Source organism: Coffea arabica, chromosome 11e (assembly GCF_036785885.1).
Source record: "Coffea arabica cultivar ET-39 chromosome 11e, Coffea Arabica ET-39 HiFi, whole genome shotgun sequence".
Classification (NCBI taxonomy): Eukaryota; Viridiplantae; Streptophyta; class Magnoliopsida; order Gentianales; family Rubiaceae; genus Coffea; species Coffea arabica.
In genome coordinates, this window is record NC_092331.1 from 11,233,772 (window position 1) to 11,253,003 (window position 19,232).

The 19,232-nt window shown below is 37.7% G+C and overlaps 3 protein-coding genes across 5 annotated transcripts; 2 read left to right on the forward strand and 1 right to left on the reverse strand.

The window, feature by feature from the left end:
- The first annotated feature begins 1,245 nt into the window (after positions 1 to 1,245).
- On the forward strand, positions 1,246 to 5,300 carry LOC113717852 (phosphoglycerate kinase, cytosolic). 2 transcript variants are annotated; one of them, XM_072072986.1, is made up of 7 exons: positions 1,246 to 1,340; positions 2,685 to 2,957; positions 3,543 to 3,620; positions 3,718 to 3,978; positions 4,066 to 4,383; positions 4,569 to 4,727; positions 4,815 to 5,300. In XM_072072986.1, the coding sequence occupies exons 2-7, from the start codon at positions 2,763 to 2,765 to the stop codon at positions 5,007 to 5,009; spliced, it is 1,206 nt and encodes a 401-aa protein (XP_071929087.1). In that variant the 5' UTR covers positions 1,246 to 1,340; positions 2,685 to 2,762; the 3' UTR covers positions 5,010 to 5,300. The 2 variants fall into 2 exon arrangements, with proteins under 2 accessions (XP_071929087.1, XP_027098477.1); XM_027242676.2 differs by having other exon boundaries at positions 1,330 to 1,469.
- Positions 5,301 to 7,035: 1,735 nt separating this feature from the next.
- LOC113717853 (enhancer of rudimentary homolog) lies at positions 7,036 to 11,884 on the forward strand. The gene is made up of 4 exons (XM_027242678.2): positions 7,036 to 7,246; positions 8,290 to 8,386; positions 10,805 to 10,925; positions 11,441 to 11,884. The coding sequence occupies exons 1-4, from the start codon at positions 7,244 to 7,246 to the stop codon at positions 11,529 to 11,531; spliced, it is 312 nt and encodes a 103-aa protein (XP_027098479.1). The 5' UTR covers positions 7,036 to 7,243; the 3' UTR covers positions 11,532 to 11,884.
- A 2,487-nt stretch (positions 11,885 to 14,371) lies between these two features.
- LOC113717851 (pyruvate kinase, cytosolic isozyme) lies at positions 14,372 to 18,893 on the reverse strand. 2 transcript variants are annotated; one of them, XM_027242675.2, is made up of 5 exons: positions 18,597 to 18,893; positions 17,745 to 18,051; positions 16,134 to 16,595; positions 15,082 to 15,898; positions 14,372 to 14,629 (listed from the first exon to the last, which is right to left on the reverse strand). In XM_027242675.2, the coding sequence occupies exons 2-4, from the start codon at positions 18,000 to 18,002 to the stop codon at positions 15,086 to 15,088; spliced, it is 1,533 nt and encodes a 510-aa protein (XP_027098476.1). In that variant the 5' UTR covers positions 18,003 to 18,051; positions 18,597 to 18,893; the 3' UTR covers positions 14,372 to 14,629; positions 15,082 to 15,085. The 2 variants fall into 2 exon arrangements, with proteins under 2 accessions (XP_027098476.1, XP_027098475.1); XM_027242674.2 differs by lacking the exon at positions 14,372 to 14,629 and having other exon boundaries at positions 14,876 to 15,898; positions 18,597 to 18,892.
- Positions 18,894 to 19,232: the final 339 nt, after the last annotated feature.

Sequence of the window (19,232 nt, forward strand, 5' to 3'; positions counted from 1 at the left end):
TATTAAACACAGAATATGGTGAGCATTTTTTTACATCCAGGGGAATCAATTGTAAGTTTATATTCTATTTTCATGTATAAGATTTTAACTATAAATTTAGATTATGTATTATGCATTAAAACTTGTTCATTAGCGTACAAATGCATGTAAGAATTCAAACTTGAGAGATGTTGATATACTTTTTTCTTTTTAACTTTTGATTTGGATAACAAATTTTGCAAACAACATATGAATCCCTATTCGCTACAATTATTTAAACTAGAGTATATAGCAGAAAATGGTCATTCAATTATTTAAAATCGTACCATTTGGTCACCAAACATTTTTTAATCAAAAAGGCCATTAAACACGTGAAAGTATATATTTTTAAGTCAGTTTGTTAAATTCTAGTATTAAGATAGCTAGAAATGCATCCGCTTGAATAGTACACTTGGATTTTAGGGGCAAAAATGCCTCACAATCTTTGATGCATATTTAAAAAACATAAGGATTTTTAAAGTTATCAAACTTTTCTAAACCTCTGTTTGGATCCTTCAGTTTTTCAAAGGTACTCTAAAAAGTAGTCTAATTTTTTTTAATTTTCAAAAAATATCCCAAAATATATTTTAAAAACTCCACTACTCTTAAATATTCCAAAATATTTTCTAAAAATATCCCAAAATATACTCTAAAAACTCTGCTACAGTAAAATTTTTCAAAGATATCCTAAAAAACAGCTAATTCAAATGGACCCTCTTTCTAGATATCAATCAAGATTTCTAAAACAGTGTTAAAGATTGCAATCATAATCTGAAGAGAATAGATAAAGTTTGGAAACTGAGAAGGTTCTTCATTTTTTTCAAATGCGTTTTAAAAGATTATGAGATACTTTTACGATTGAAAAATTAAGCGCACTGATTATGTGATTGCCATTTCGACTATCTAAACATCAAAAGTTAATGGAATAACAAACAAATGTATACTTTTATGAGTTAAGTGCTCTTTTTGGCAAAAAAAAAAGAAAGAAAATTTTGGCGACTAAATGATGAAATGTTAAATAGTCACATGTCCCTTTTTGTCATTTGCTTTTTAAATCACTAAACTATCATTGTCACTCGTCACCTCTTTAAATAAAATTTGAGATAAATTAAATTTTAGTATATTAGAATATGTAATGTATTTTATTTTTATAAAATTTACCCAAAAAAATCTAATATATTTTGGTTATATTTTTATATTTCAAATTTGTGTCACTCTCGTGACAAGTACTTGCTTTTCTTTTACACTCATTTTGGGCCGCTAGTCAAGTCATTGACAAAACTGCATGGGCCACGCTCGGGCGAGAACGGATAGAGGCCTCGGTTAGTAGAACTTTCTTCAGATCCTTTTCTCAAGCTGATAAATAGACCATTTTCTTGGGTTTTTTTTTTCATAGAGAAACATTTCTCGCACCGCTGCTGCTTCTTCTTCTTCTTCTTCTCGTTCAATCTGTAAGTTTTGATCTTTGCAGAAACTGGGTCTTTTGGTATTCATTTAGATTTAGCATTTTTTAATGTTTTTCCCCTTTTTCTAATGGAGAGCAATATATAATATGTTGTTTTAATTTTTTTTTGGGTGGTTAATTGGTTAAAGCTCTCAAAGGATTCTTACATTTGAGATCTGGGTTGTAAGGTTTTTCAGTTTCTAGGATTTAGGTACCTTATTCGACTGTTTCAATTTGTTGTCCGTGTTTTCAATTTTCAATATTTTTCCCTTAATTTCCACTTTTTTAAGTCATAGCTACTCTTTTTTTTTATTGTTATTTTATTAACAGAAAAATCTGTTTTCTGCTTTTCTCGAGTTTGCTCTGAACAAAGTTATGATTTTGTTGTTTTCTTTCCTTGGTGACTTTGTATTTTTGTTTTATACGTGCTTTTTTTTAAAAAAAAAAAAAAAATTTCTTCAAGATCTGCATTGCACACATTGAATGAACTTGTGAAATTACAGCTGTTATTAGTTTAATGATATAGCCATTGCTGGCACATCATATAAGCAAAGGGCATTTGGTTGATTGTTTATTTGAAATTACTCTGATCATTAAGAGTTGTTAATTCTTTCGGATTTGTAGCCTCTTTGTTCTGCCTGCTGATACTGGAGTTTGTTTTAATGTTGTGTGTGCAAATCCAGAATAGAGACTTGTATTATTTTTGTAGTAATAGTTACAACGATTATCATGGCCTTGAGTTACCTTTTCAAGAACTTGTTGATAAAACTTTTCTCATTGGTTGTATTCATTTTGCTTTTATCCATGAACCTTTTCACGATATTGCTTGACTGTTCAATAAATAAATGAACTTTTACTAGCTAACGCACGAATGTGATAGGGACCTCAACCTGCACATTGTGTAGTACTCCCACCACCCCCTGCTATGCTCACTCCTTCCAATCTCAATACCACGTATACCACACATAATAAATATCCTAGGCCTTTCCCCAAATCACCCAAACCAGACAGTAAAGTTCTCACTTTCATTAGTCAATGATGTTTGTTTAATAGTCTTCCTTTCTCAGGACCCAATTCAGTTACTCTTATTTTTCTTATTGTGTTTTTGGTGTATAATAGAAAAAAATTGATCGATGAATTTGCCATTTGAATTTTTCTTTTTCCCCAAATACTAACTTTACTCATCCGTCCGGACATCTGATTGTTGGTTTTCCCCTTTTAGATAATACATACACCATCAGGTTGAATAGTACTAAGGGTACGCAGTAGCAGTAATAGTGCCAGTAGAGAGACATCAGATATGGCTACAAAAAAGAGCGTTGGATCACTCAAGGAAGCTGATCTGAAGGGGAAGAGGGTGTTTGTGAGAGTGGATCTGAACGTTCCTTTGGATGACAACTTCAACATCACCGATGACACCAGGATCCGTGCCGCTGTCCCAACCATTAAATACTTGATCGGCTACGGTGCTAAAGTCATCCTATCTTCTCACCTTGTATGTATCTCTATCTAGTAGTATTCAGCACTCGACATTACCTTGTGAACATTTTGGAGCTATTTGATGGATGTTCTTGCCTGATTTCCCAATTCTTGCATGTTACTCTGCATTCAGATCAGTTAATACTAGATCCATCTCAATTCAATTCATTTGATGTGTATATTCTTTTTATGATTATGCAAATGTGTCTGTGTTTGATAAATCAAGTTTAAGCCAAAATCGGTGTTCAAACTGATGAGCATTCCTTTTTTCCATCAAGTTTCAGTTCTTTTGTAAATTCTGGTATTTTTCTTGTTTCTGATTGTTTTTCGTAGTGCAATCTATACCTTTAAACATATAAAACTTGTTGATCAATGTGAACGGCCGAAATGAACTTGGTTTTCCCACCCAATCTTGAGATTACCTCGCATAAATTACTCTAGGGACAAGGATTATGTGGGAGCCGTATTATTCACTGTGTATCCTTGGAGTTTTGGGTCTATTTGGATTTTGCTTATGAATTGCTGCTGTTTTGATCTTGTAATTGTCAGCTTTTGGTTTTGTAGCAAATGAAATGATGTATTTTTCTGATATGGGTCTCAGGGACGTCCAAAAGGTGTCACCCCAAAGTACAGCTTGAAGCCCCTTGTTGGCAGGCTCTCTGAACTCCTTGGTGTTGAGGTATGCTGTTAAGTGCACTTCCAATTTTTTTTCTTTCTTGCTTAATTTTCAAAGGCTAAGAGGCTGTTCACTCACATTTTATATCTGTACTCAATAGGTCAAGATGGCGGATGATTGTATTGGTGAACAAGTTGAGAAATTGGTGGCTACCTTGCCAGAAGGAGGTGTTTTGCTCCTGGAGAATGTGAGATTCTACAAAGAAGAAGAGAAGAATGATCCCGAATTTGCAAAGAAGTTGGCTTCTCTTGCAGACTTGTATGTTAACGATGCTTTTGGAACTGCCCATAGAGCCCATGCTTCAACTGAAGGAGTAGCCAAATACTTGAAGCCTGCTGTTGCCGGATTTCTGATGCAGAAGGTTAGTTTTCACTTTGGTAACTCTTCACTTTCTTCATGGGCATGCGCAATTTGCATAGTAAATTTCATCCTGTCATCCCCTCTTCAGGAGCTTGATTATCTCGTTGGAGCTGTGGCAAATCCCAAGAAGCCATTTGCTGCAATTGTTGGTGGTTCAAAGGTCTCAACCAAGATTGGTGTTATTGAGTCACTGTTGGCTAAGGTTGACATCCTCTTACTGGGTGGTGGAATGATCTTTACATTTTACAAGGCCCAAGGGCACTCTGTTGGATCCTCACTTGTGGAGGAGGACAAGCTTGATCTTGCCTTATCACTCATTGAGAAGGCTAAGGCCAAAGGAGTGTCCTTGTTGCTTCCCACTGATGTAGTTGCTGCTGACAAGTTTGCTGCTGACGCTAACAGCAAGGTCAGAAATCAACTTCTCTCTCTCTCCTACAATCACAGAAATCTAATATCGGTTCCTAAGTAGTTTGTCTTCATATTGTGTGGGTCTAAGATCATTGAGATAGATTGGAGTTATTAGTTTCTGTTCCTATATTGTAAGCATTGGTTAGTTTTTATGGTTTTGAAAAGGGCGAACTCATCTTGCAGGTTGTTCCAGCTTCTGGAATTCCTGATGGTTGGATGGGATTGGATATTGGACCTGTTTCTATCAAGTCGTTTAATGAAGCTTTAGATACTACAAAAACCATTATTTGGAACGGACCAATGGGGGTTTTTGAGTTCGAGAAATTTGCCGCAGGAACAGATGTATGATATGTTTAATTGTATTTTAATGTGCATTTGATGCCTTTTGCATATTAGATAAACGTGTTTGGCATATTTTCTTTGTGTCAGACGATTGCAAAAAAATTGGCAGAGCTTAGCGGCAATGGAGTGACAACAATCATTGGAGGTGGTGACTCTGTTGCTGCCGTGGAGAAGGCCGGGCTTGCTGACAAGATGAGCCATATTTCAACGGGTGGTGGTGCAAGCTTGGAACTTCTCGAGGGCAAATCTCTCCCTGGAGTTCTTGCACTTGACGATGCTTGAAAAGGTCTTTGTTCGATTTTCCCCATTTGCGCACCTTACAACTCATGTATCTCGGTTTTCCCCTGAGCGGTTTGGATCATAAAAGAGCTGGCTCTGTAGAGTAATACAGATGAAGTTTGAATAAATTCTTCTGTGGGCACGACCTGTGTCAGGCATTAGTAGTGAATGTTCTTGGTTCTGAATCTACTGCTGCCAATGAGATTCTTTTTGTAATCAGGTCGATACTCAGCCAACAGGGGTATTATTCGGTTTCATTTTCTGCTAAAAGATTTCTTGAACTTTGAGGATTTATGTGTGGTATATTCTGTCTGGCATTCCAAAATCTGGTTCTGCTCCGAAGGATATATAGCTGGTTACTAAATGTGGCCGTGCAATTGATTGAGGACTCTTATAACCATAGCCAACCGCTGATCATTATTGATTAATAGGTCCATGAACATCATAAAGATGGAACGATATAATGTAGCCAAAGCAGTATTGCGCATCCCGTGAGTTTATAATTTGTTTCCGCCTTCACGGATGGCAATGGGTTTTTGTGTAATGGACTTTAAATTCTGTCGGTTTGGCCAACTGGTTACAAAAAGGTAATGTACATTATGTACACAATTACTGGACCAACTGCATTGGAGTAGTGGGAGAACCTGAAGCTTGGCACTGATGAATGAAGAAAACCTATACAGAATTTGTTGAATTAGATGCACGTCTGTGATGTTAATTAGGATACATGGATGGGTTATTGCGTTGTCTTGTGAGGTTGAAACTAGTAAAATAAGAAGTAACATAATACACAATCGCTTGTGCCTAAAAGGTAGAGATTGATTGTAACCCAATATGAATAAGTACGTAATATTTTAAGAGAATCCATCTCAAAAGTTAGTCAAGAATTTCAGACCCCATACTTTTAAGGTAAAGGAGGAGATCATCCAACTTAAATAAGCACGCTAAGAAAATCCGTCTCAAAAGTTAGTGTAGAATTTCATGTCTCGTCTCAATGAAATAACTTTATACCTCAACTTGCATAAGCACGTAATATGAGTTAGTGGAGAATTTCATGCCTCGTACTTTTGATACAAGACAAAAGAGGAGATCGCTCGTTCAATCAATCGAATAGATATAAGATAAAAGAAAAGTTTACTCAATTAAATAACTTTTTAACCCAACTTATATAAACACGTAATATCTTAAAAGAGTCAATTTCAAAAGATAATCTCCCGAGAATTTTGTCCTTTCAATATAAGATAGAAGATCAACCTCTCAATAGGTGCTCATAGAACTGTAAACGAGCCAAATCGAACCGAGTATCTCATGTTTGAGCTCTGTTCGATAAGCGATTCGAACAACGTTCGTGTTCGTTCGTTAATTTTCGAACTCCAAACCTGTGTTCGTGTTCGACTCGTTAAGCAAAATTCATGTTCGAATCGTGTTCGCTCAATTATTAATTGAACAAAAACATTCGTTCAAACTCGGGTTCGTTTAAGATTTCGAACGAGTCTTTCACGAACACGAACATGTCGAAACGAATCAAGTTATCGAACAGTTCGATTCGTTTAACAGCTCTAGGTGCTCATAACCTAATCGAACTTGAATATGTGTATACGAAATTAAATTAAACTAGCGTATCGCGCACGTCAAAAATTGAAATGTGCTCGAGCTTGATTCGAATGAGAATAAGAGCAAGAGTCCATGCACACTTCAATTTTGTTGGGGTTAATACCACTTTGTCCCCCCAAACTTTGGACGATTACCCACTTCAGTCCCTAAACTTCAAAATGGGACATTTAAGTCCCTAAACTTATAAATACCTCCCACTTAAGGAAAATTGTTAACAAATCCTGAATGTCGTTGGTGGTCGAAATGTCCTATTTTATAAGGGTTTAGGAATTTAAGTGTCCCATTTTATAAGTTTAGGAACTTAAGTGGGAGATATTTATAAGTTTAGGGACTTAAGTGTTCCATTTTGAAGTTTAGGGACTGAAGTGGATAATCATCCAAAGTTTGGGGGGACAAAGTGGAATTAACCCATTTTGTTGGGCCAACAAGAAGAGTTCTTATTAGATACCGCAGCAACAGTAGTCATTCACACGCCTACCTCTTGCCCTTTCCTCCTCGTTAGGACTCCCACCGCCCACCGCGCGCTCTCTCTCTCTCTCTCACACACACACACACAGAAAGTTTACCTGCGACAGTAGAGTAGAGCGGAGCAGCATTACGCTTCGGTCGTCTCGGCTTCGGAAATGGTAATTACTCATTCTTCGCATTTCTTTTCCATTTTCAATAGTCCCTTTTTTTGTCCTTATTTCGTATTTGGTGATTAGGGTTTCTGTTTTCACGCAATTTTGGTGTACACGACTCTATTTGGGTGTTCGTCACTGCGTCGTATCGGAAGTTCTTTCTCTTGCTTGCAACTTTTTGAGCTAGAATTGAGTTTACTTGGCCTTTTAACTGGCCTTCGCTCTAAATTTCCCAATTTAACGAATTTTCAGCTCAACCGCATTGAGTTTTTGATAGTTTGTTGTTTTTGGCAGTAGTATCGAATGAGTGCTTGCTTAACCTGCTGTAATTGTTTATTCTGTGCTTGGTTTTCCTTCTATCTGTTGTATTTTATTCCCGTTCTTTTTCCTTTTCTTTTTTGCCCTTTTACGGCTGAAATCAGCCGCAAGTCTTGATTTTTGGCTAAAACTTTTTGTAGATTGTGCTACTCGACAATAGTCATTGAATTTCATATGGCGCAACTGGTTTGTTAGGTCGGACCTGGCGGGGTTTCTTTTTTCTTTTTTTTGGTTATTGGGGGATGGCGGTGAAATGCTTACATTTTCGCTGATTTATGGTTTTTTTTTTGAAGTACAAAAATGTCAATTGGTAAATGTCGAAAGCAGCTTGGGATTTTTAGTCTTCATGGGCGGAAGATGAAATACTTGGGATGAATGAGTTTTTTTTTTGGTAGCAAATTGATGAACAGATTGATAAGTTTGGCAATCTAGGAGTCTTTCTGTCTTGCACAAAGATCCAAATTTGTGTTCAAACTTGGGAAGTTTGGAATTTTATTTAGTACTATCTGAGGTTAGTTTGTATGTGTTGGAATGAAATATGGAATTCAAACCAAAAGTGAACTAGTTGAACATATACCTCCATTTAGAGACAAAAATTGTTACTTCCTCCCTTCAATTGTATTGGGGAGCTTCTATACCGTTGAAAATATTAAGTTGATGATTGGAGATAATACTTTTGCTATTCAAACTTGGACTTACTTTGCTTAACGTTATTCTACTCTTATTTGCAGGCAGGCAACAGGCACACTATTGTCCTTATGCAGACATCTCAGAATAGAGCAACTCGTACTTTCATGGATTATGCTTCTATAAGTCAGGCAATGGATGGTATCTTCTCACTACATGTACAGCTGCATTTTTCATTTAATGTTGTCAGCAATTACAGTTTACAACATATGGTTCTGCACCTAAAATGGTGAATGGGACTTTTCTGCTTGTTTGTATGACTGCATATACTACTTAGAGTTCTAATAATTGTATGCTTCCCCCTGTATTTTAGTTTAAAAGGATAAGTATTTTGAGATAACTAATACGTTGAACACTTTTTTTTTTCTGTCTAACAATATATAAAAAAAGATAGCAAGAACATAATAAGTCTAGAATTTGTGAGTGCTTGAATTGTTAGATTGTAGCGCTGTATTAATGCCTGTGTTTGTATTCCTGATGCATATTCTGTTTAGTGTTGCCGGAGAATTTCAGAAAATGCCCAGAAATACCGCATGAGCTGTATAGCTTGTGCAATTTCCCTAAAGATGCGGGCAAATATATGAAAAGATAGTTGAGTACTTTTTCACTAGAAAATATGGAGAATGTTGAATAATAGTATGATGTCAGTGATGTATATCAAGGTGACTTTTTGAGTAAATCTAAGATCTATCTGAAGCTTAACTTTCATGATGGAATAAGAGAGCTGCCTGTAATATGATTGAGCAGCTATTGTTGTAGAGGGCAATTTGTCCTGCTATGATGAGAGCACGCCTATTACACAAACACACACAGAGCTACATGCCTTAGAAGTTAGAACTAAAAGAAGGTCATTTATCCCCATATTGAGAACTCAGTGAATTTTTTTCTTTAAAGGACCTCTGTTAAGATTTCTACGTGTGTAAGAGCAACATAATTTGGAAGCACTCGCTTAAGGCCCCGCTTGAGATTGTGGCGGGTTCACTTACAAGAGTTTTCAGAGAAAGTCCTTCAAAAGTGCTTAAATCTGTAGTTAGGAGGTAGTTGCATAAGTACCTTTATGTTTGATAGTAGATGGTTGTCAAAATTGTTAATGTATTTCTGTCCTCATTCAATTTAAAATTATGATAAAAGGTTCAAAATTTAATTTTTTAAGACAGAAAGGGTATCTCAGAAGCACCATTGTTTAACTTGTGCTAAAAGTGCTTTTGAGCCCACGAGCTCTACTACTAGGTTTTTGGAATGATACCTATGAAACCCCTGAAAAGTAAATTTGTCTTCTGCAAGTATATTTAAGCAAAAGTACTGTTGGGGAGGGTGGAGGAGAGGAAAAACAGCTGCCGTCATTGATACTAGATCAAATCCTAAGAGAATGTACTCAGGGGCCTCTATAAGGAAGGAACACCTTAGTCTCCCTCTGGAGCAATTGGACATATTCTAGTCCAATGTGGACTAGGAAATTTGGTCCTAGTCCTAAAAATTTCTCTCCTCTTTGGGATCTTGTGTAAATCAAACTTGTCCTTGGTTTGATTCGAAGAATGCTTAGGTGGTGAGGTTTCATAGCTACACTTAGTCAAACCCCTTTTCCTTCAAATTGCCAAAACGAAAAATAAACTGCTGATTGTTCTCTATTCTTCAGTAAAACCATCCTAGTTCATGAGGAAGGCTTGCTAAAGCATTTATTCTGGAAAGGTTGACTGCCAAGATGGCTCAAATTTTGAATTTTTAAAATGTACTGTCCATATAAGATTAACATCATGTGTGAGGCCCATCAAAATAGTTATCAATTGTGTTCAAAAGTGTTTACAGTAGTGAGCAGACCATTTTAGAACCTGTTACAAAAGTTGTACACCGTTCCTGTCCCTTTCCTTCAATTCAGCATAGGTCTGAGACTTACTGCATCAATAATGCATAAATGCATATTATGCAGACACATGCAAAACATAAGTAACGCTTTATAATTTTTCCTACCTTTTCACTTGAAATATTCATGTTTATTGCATCATAGATTTCTTCCTATGAGGACATAATAAATATTGTAGTAGTCAAAGAACTAGTAACGATGTTACCTTTGTTAAATGTATCATGACTTGATAATAACGAATGCATACGCTTCTTAGGCTATGGCAGCATGATAATGTGATAGAGCTTCCTGGAGATTGTGACAGTTTAAGAAATAGCAATTTTTGGTTGTTGGGGGTGACCTCATTTCGGCTGATTTCTGTTTACTGTTTCAAGCGTTAATACTGCAGATGGTTGGCTTGTGCAGTTTTCTATTTGTGTTGCTGATAAACCGTTGCTGTAATGGACGAAATCAAAAGCATATATAGGACTCTGATGTTTGTTATATTTTTCATTCTGGCTAATTGGTTAGGTTTGATAGATTTGTGCCAACATTAACTGAATCCAGCACATTGATAGGGGCAATTTGGAGATTGTGTATTTTTATAAACTGGATAAGAGGCTTTGGTAACTCATGTCCAGGCACTGATTTTGAAGTTATTTCTTCATATTCTGTTTCAGGGTTGTCTCAACTAACTCATTTTGTTGCTATGACTGCAGGAATTTGTGGACTATATGAAAGGAAACTCAAGGATCTAAACCCATCCAGCAGGAACATCAACTATGATATTTCAGATCTTTATAATTTTATTGATGGCCTTGCGGATATGAGTGCATTAGTGTATCTCTCCCTCTCTATCTCTCCCCCCTTTTTGGTTGTATGTGCATGCTTGCCTATTTGTCCACGTTTTGTTTGTAAATGTATCTGTACTCGTGTCTGTTATTCATGAATATTTTTGGCTGCTCAATCACAGCTATAATTAGGAAACAAAAAAGAATAAATTTGCTAACACTTGTTTGCGAGTGTATGCAACTAAACTGCTGCATTGCCATCACCTGATCATGTAAATTTTGTTGTCAAGTCATTATTTTTCCTCGGAAGTATTTGTTAGCAATTACTGGAAATTGTGGGAAAAATCTGGGACATTTTTGGCTGCTAATAAGCTCTCACTCTTCTGTCATGTAGAGTCAGCATGTAGGTTTTAGGCATAATTCTTTCCTCAACATTGTAGTCATTCTTCCATTCTTATACTTGAAACCCTATGCAATGTAGATAGTGATTGATAATAGGATGATTAGCACATTTGTCAATCTGTGTTTTGACGATGTAATTAATGCCAAGTTTTCTGTGTACAGCTATGAGCACTCAATCCAGGCTTACCTGCCATATGACCGGAAATGGATCAAAACTAAGTTATTGCAACACTTGAAGAAATTAGCGCAATGAGGTGTTTTAACTGCTTAGTTAGCATGCTATAATCTCTGATCGGAATTTGGTAGGAAAATGCCTGAAGCACAGAATTGAAGTCCTTTCAGTCACACTCCAGATGTAATCTGTCTAATGTAAGCTTCTGGTCGCTTTCAGCTCCCCTTTCTGGGAATACGTTGTGCAGTTATGACCCTACGTTCAGTGTCAGGTGCTGTTGGTGGTGAGCTAGTTTGTAATGTAGCTTGTATCTTCAAACAGATGCTTGCCCTTATTATTGCTGCCGTGTAACTCTTACCTCTGGATGAGGATAATTGAGTAAACAGAATAAAGCAAAGAAAAAAAATGAATCAGTGTGTGGTTGTTCTCTGGGATGTAGATTGTAGCTACAGTATTAAGTGGTTAAATTCTTAATGTACTGTATTGACTGTTCCAGTTTTGCTTCTTCGTGCACCCTACACCAGGCTAGCTGGCTGGTAGCTAAACTAAGACTGTTTTCTGGAGCTGTAAAATATCATTGTCCATGATTGCAATCTAGTCACAGTTTGAAGGAAAAAGGGAATCAAAGGAAAACAGGAATGGATTATGTTGAGTTCTTTGGGTGGTGAAAATTTGTATGTTGTGAGGTTTTTGGGGTGGCGGAAAAGGGGAATCAAAGTTGAGTGTTCTTTTGTGTATTTTATGGATGAAAGGGCTACGGAAGTTGAGCCTTTTAAGTTTAGTGGGCTAGCTTTTTTTTTCTTTTTGGGTAAGCAGTGGCTGCTTCTTTTGCTCTCCTGCAGCATATTTTTATGTTTTCGCTTACCAGCTGTGGATGGTAATTGGTTGGACTTGCTAAGGAGTTCACCAAACTTTGTAGTGGTGTCCTCTGAGATGCTTGTTAGGTCTTTCACTGCTAATCTCCAACATTATGTTTAAAATAGGTTTCGGCAGTAAGTCTTCATTGGTAATTGTGAGTTTCTTCGTCTCTTCAATTTCAGAATTTGCAATCTCATCCTGTTGAAGTTTTAATGTGCTGGATGTAGAATATCGAGGTAAAATCAACAGAAAGAACTCAACTTGATCGTGCAAAAATTTAACTAGTCAATTGGAAAGGGAAGGGAATTGATCAGACACCAAATGATGCAATGAACTGACAGGCACATCTTTCTCTCGAAGAACTAATGGGCAGTTTTGTGTTTTCCTCCCATGGTGTTTTTTTCATAGCATTTCCATCTCTCTCTCTCTCTGGAATGCGAGGCTGAGTTTCGGTTCCTACTGGTTCTTCTTTCCTTGCAAGTTTTAAGGGTTTTGGAATGTGAGGCGAGTTACGGTGTTCTTTTGCATGTGGTGTTTGTCATGGGTTATATTAAATCAGACTCTGGATCATCTGTTTCTGTAGTAGATTGGACTAATCTTGCAGTCGATATTCTTGATGCAATTCTGAGCAAGTTGGTTTTGATCCCGGATTACATACGATTTGGTACCGTTTGCAGAAAATGGCGTTCAATTGGCTCTCAATCAAAAACTGAACCGTATCGAATCAAGCCAGCAACAGCCCCCCGATGCTCTTGATCCCTGTGGACAGGAAGTCAAGAACACCGTAATTTGTGCAGTGTTTTCGAGGATAACAAGAGGTATACCACTATCCACTATGGCTGGTGGGCTTTTGCAGAAGAAGATTTTTCCATCACATTGACCAATCCCTTATCTGTCCCCGGTACATCCAGAAATTCTTCCCGAATCCACGGGCTACAAACTTAACCCTGAGAACTTCATTCGCAAGGTAACTTTGTCCTGTGATCCTTGTTTGTATCCAGGCAGATGATTACGTGGTTGCTGCAATCCAGGGACCAGCAGAAGCTGTGGGATTCATAAGGTCAGGTGACGAGTCTTGGAATTAGCCCTGCAGGCGGTTTTTGGATGCGAGTGACGTTCAGTTTTACAAGGGGCGGCTGTATGCTGTAAACTGCAAAAATCAGCTTGTTGCTTTGGACTACAGTTGCCATAATGAATCATCAGGCAGCAAAGACGCTGAAGACCCCCTCGAATTTGAACATAGATTTATTGTTGGTCATGATAGGTATGCAGGTGCTGCTCCAATGGAATACTTGATCATACAAGAACCTGCAGATTGGTTTGGCCTCGTATCTAGTTGAATCACTGGAAGGAGAACTACTTTTAGTCCGTAGGCTTCACCTCTGGTTGCAGGATTATCAAGAATATGATCTCCAGGTGACTGAAGTTCAAGGTTTACAAGCTATCAAGTGATCGACGAGTTCGAATGGGTTGAAATCCAGAGTTTCGGCAACCACTCTATATCTGTAATTGCCAGCCAAATTCTATATACACTTTACAGATGACAACACTGACAGAGATCTTTATCATCCTTAGGAAGCTATTGACATGGGAGTTTTTCACCTGGACAATGAACAGATTGAGATGCACTATGAGCTTCCTCAAGCTCTAAAGATACATGCCACCAGCAGCATGGATGTGCCCAAGATTGCAGTAAACTAGAACTTTATTATCTTCTATAGATTTCTACGTATTCTAGCTTGTTTAAAATGACTGCTGCTGAGTGTTCATCTCTGCCTCTAGTTCCTTTGTCCCAACCAAAAAACGCCTAACATATTTATAGATTGAAGAAAAAAATGAAGGCTGAAGACATATCTAAACATCTTTTTTTTTCCCCTTCAATCGCCTGTAAGTGGACACCAGAAACGAATTTGAGATTCCAGCTATTTCAAAAAGGAGAACAATCTCAAATGTAAACGAGGCTCCACTGATAGTTGAAAGCTTTATAATCAGCCTATTTCTGTAATAAGCATAACTCTACATTCTTTTTGTCAAATGCAGCAGAGTAACTAGCCTCATGAATATTGTAGGGAAAAAATGTTAATACAAGTATTATTCATTATTCATGTCATGATATCGAAGACAAGCAGAGAACTTGATTCCTTCTCATCCGTCTTCAGTCACAAGTATGAAGGCACAACAAAATTCTAAATACCTTATCTACATGCTACAAAGTACATATGCAACATCAAATATCTTCTCCCTGTGAAAGAACAAATGGCATTGCTTAGAATCCCCATTCTACTCGTTAATTTATGGAGCCAGTATCCAGGAAAGGATGCCTGCATGTTCCAAACGACCCTCAGTTGTCAAACAATTTCTTCACACTAACATTTATGAAAACATACAGATAGCAAGACTTCACTGCACACGTCAACACAACTCAATAGGGGGTCACTCGAAATGAAATAATGAGCACATTTAAGGGCAAAACTTGGGGTCGTGGGTATATTTATTTGCTTTGAGCTTGTTTTTGAACTGTGAGGGAGCTTAGATGCTGACATAAACTGAAAAATACTGAACAAAACTAGGAAGAAGGATGATTCTTTATAAAGCCAACCAAGTAAAAGTGCTTCTCAACTCAACGAAGACAAGATACTGGAAATAGAATATTTGCAACGCATAATTGTTTGTCTTGCTGCATGTACTTGTCAAATATGAGGATAACAGCCGAACAGAAACAAAAACATTAGTCCATGGGACACAATTGTGGTGATGCATGGCTTTGACATACCACTTTACTTGACCAAGCAAATCTTGATAACAGACGAAGCTCCAATTCGGTGAAGGGCGACAACTGCATCACCAGGCTGGCACAGCCCTTTCTGTGTGGCAGATTTCAAAGCAGCTTCTAAAATCACCTCAGTTGATTCTGAATCAGTTGCTTTTGCAGATCCTTCAGCAAGAAGTGGAATCAGGCCCCTATAAATCAAGCTATGCCTTGCTGGGGTCTCATCACTGATATTCCAACCGAAATAGTCAGTTGTTAACACCGGGACAACTACTGACAGAATTGGCACAGCTGGTCTGTACTTGGCAACTAACTTTGCTGTTGTACCACCACGTGTCAGAACAACAATTAGTTTTGCTCTAGCCTTGTTAGCTGTGCGGACGGCTGAGGATGCAAGACTCTCCAGTGGGCTCATTGGCAATGGAGCTGAATTTATCATCTCCTTAAAGATAGCTCCATAATCAAGGGAGGATTCTGCCTCGATACAAATACGCGCCATGATTTTCACTGCAATCTCAGGATAGGCCCCAGCAGCACTTTCCCCACTTAACATTACACAATCAGTGCCATCTAGGACAGCATTAGCAACATCAGTGGCCTCAGCACGAGTGGGTCGTGGAGACTTAATCATGGATTCAAGCATTTGAGTAGCAGTTACCACAGGTTTACCAACAAGATTACACTTGTATATCATCATTTTCTGTGCCAGAAAGATTTTCTCCACAGGGATTTCCATTCCAAGGTCACCCCGAGCAACCATAAAGGAATCTGTCTCACGTAGGATTTCATCAAAGTTGATAACGCCTTCTTGATTCTCAACCTTCAGTTTAAGCAGCAAGAGTCAATCTTTGGAATAAGAGAAAGCATTCGCTAAGAAAATCATATCATCAATGTTCTAATAACCACAGCTAAACGAATGAAGAAATTACAATACTTGCATGCAATAAGGAAGCAAGGAAAATGCTGCAGTTTAAACACATTTCTTTTTCCTTTTTGGTTTTCAAATGTGCTATAAATAGCAGATAACATCTCCAAAGAGAAAAAAATCTACATACCTTTGACATTAGCTGAATGCGCTTGGCATGGGGCCCAAGAACTTTGCGGACATTAACAAGATCTGATCCCTTCCGCACAAATGAGAGAGCTATCATATCAATATTATTAGGGACTCCCCATCCCAAGATATCTTCCTTGTCCTTCTCTGTAAGCGTCGGAAGATCCACCACAACACCAGGAAGATTCACATTCTTCCTCTCTCCTAGCATAGCAGTATTCTCACAACGACATCGCACTGTCCCAGCTTGTGGATCACAGGACAAAACAGTAAGTGTGACAGTGCCATCTGAACACAAGATAATATTTCCAGGCTTCAAATCCACAGGCAACTTTTTATAGCTCATGGAAATCATTTTCTCGTCTCCTTTTATGCCGTAATCTGTGGTTACAGTAATTTCATGGCCTTCCTTGAGCTGAATAGGCTTCCCATCCTTCAGAAAACCAGTTCGGATCTCAGGCCCCTGCACCACATGAGGATAGAGTATTATATTCCCTGACCAAGTTTGAATAATACTAGTGCAGTGCAGAGTAGTGTTATTTTCCACACGTTTGAATAGTACAACTACGAGTACATGAAATCATAAAGCAGTTCAAGATTGTTCTGGGAAAGAGGTCACACAAACCAGCCAACTAAAAACTCATACTCAATGACTGATGAGAAAAGAAAGTCTATAGCAACTACGGAGAAAAAATGATCTAGAGATCATTAAACTTTAAATCCAAGAAAACCCAGGATTAAGCTTGGGAGCATTTTGATGTTACTTAGCTCCAAAGATAGCATGTAGAAGAAGGTTGCAAGATACCATCCAGGTCTTGGGAAAACCATTAGGTCAATGAAACCTCAACCCAAGTCTTGGAAAGGAAATAGAAGTCACAAACTTGCAGTGCAAAGGGAAGAATTCAAGTCCTGATGATTCAAGCATTGCTGACCTGGGAAAAACAATTCATAATTGTATTCATATGTCAATATCATGCCTATGACCTAATATCTTTTCTTTCTGAAGAAGGCTCGAAAGCTGGGATGGGGGTATTCTTATTTTAAATTCTCCAGGACTAGTAAAATACTTTAGTAAACTCGGCTAAAATCACACCCTGATACAAACAGACACAGACACATAATTCAGCAGTGCATCAAGAAAGTTTCAGTGCGAAGAAGTTGGAAAAATTACATAATTTTATCCTTATCCTTACAAACTAGATTTGGGACAAGATGATCACATGAATAATAGCCACATTATTAATGTCATATTTTCTAATGTAATTTCATGGATTAAATGATGTTAAAAACAGATAGAAAGAAAATATTTCACCTCAATTGTAGGCATAACCTGCCACTAGTCAAAAGTTCTTTCATTGCACATATCTGACTAAATGAGTCGGGGAAAAGACAAAATGTTTGCAACTTTTGGCACTTTGAAAGGCAATGAATTTTTATGGCAGAGCTTGATGATTCTCTGATCTTAAGTAGCGTCACAAAGCTGGAATTTCACGGGCAAGCACGTATACATCTGAGCATCCTATTACTCAAGCTCATCAAGAGTGCAAGAACCAACCAGAAAAACACAAAATAAAATTGCAGAGAAAACAGCAAAGCACTTTAAATCACGGACCTTTGTGTCAAGCATGACAGCGCACAGGATTTGAATGTTATGCATAGCAATTCTGAGATTGTCCAAGGTCTCCTGATGGTATTCGTGGGTCCCATGGGAGAAATTGAACCTGGCAACATTCATCCCAGCATGTAGAAGCTTCTCCAACATTGGGACAGATCGCGAAGCCGGTCCCAAAGTGCAGACAATCTTTGTCTTGGGAATTCGGCCATCATTCGGAAGCTCTTTCAAAATGCCCTCAATGTTTATGTTAGACATTTTCGTCCGATCAAACACGGCAAACAACTAAATGGCGACTGTTTAAATCCTAGAAGAAGCAAACGCAGCTAGATTAGCAGAAGGGCTAAATAACAACATGCTCAAGTAGACGAATGCAAGAATGGATTGTAATCATTCGTGCAAGTGGTGGAATGCGCTCAAAGGCAGCATACATCTAGAGGACGAACTAAAAATGCATCAATCATGGTCCAATTGTGTTCTTCAAGGGATTGAAAGGAGAAATCCCAATGATTTTGTTTCTTTCTTTTCCTGTCTATATTTTTGTTAATCTTTATTTTGAAGGGGGAAGGGGTTGCTGAACCAGGGAGAATGACAGTGCTTTCCCAGTGACTGCACTTTTTCATGAAAAGGACCGATCAAACAAAAAGGAAGCAACATATGAGATTCAGAAAGGCAAGAAAAATGGAAGCAAGAAAACATTACCCGTAAGTTTCATCAGACCGAAAAAGATCTAGATCCCAATTAAGGACCCTTTTTAACTTTGCAACAACAAAAAAAAGAACAAGAAATCACAGAAACAAGCAAGCCATTAAACAGACAACAAGAAGAGCAAAGCAGCAGTGATAGACTCACCCAAAAGAAAAAAAAAAACCGCAGAGACTGAGAAAGACACAGAACCCTCAAAGCCCTTTTAGGAGGAGGAAAAGAAGAGTCTTCCTTAGTGCTGTCCTGCTGTCTAGTGATTGCTGTTCAAGATTTTTTCTTTTTATACTAATACTACTACAAATGCGTTTAACTGCTGTAATTTTCTTTAATTGAATGGATCTGTTCGTTAATTGCTACGAGTAGAAAAAAGTACGTATAAAGTGAAGTAGGAGAAAGTGGAAGTGGGAATGGAGCTTTCGCTTTTTAGTCTTCGGCAGGACAAGGCAAGATTGAAGCGGCGGGATTGGTCAGCAGCGGCAGGCAACAGAATATGCCTAAAATCATCAAATTTTATGCTGCTTCCTAATCCTACCCACTCAGCATTTTCACGTGCCTCACTCCTACTAACAACTGTTACACTACTACTACTAGTCCACTACTGCTACCTTAGCGTCTATCATTTCTATTCCTACTATTCCTAATTCCTAAGTAGATAGGATTACTTGTATTGTATTGTATCCCATTTATTTATTTAGTACCTATATATTTTTTTTTAAAAAAAATTATATACTAAACGACATACATCTTAAAAAGTTAGAAACAAACACAAAAAATTACTTCCTC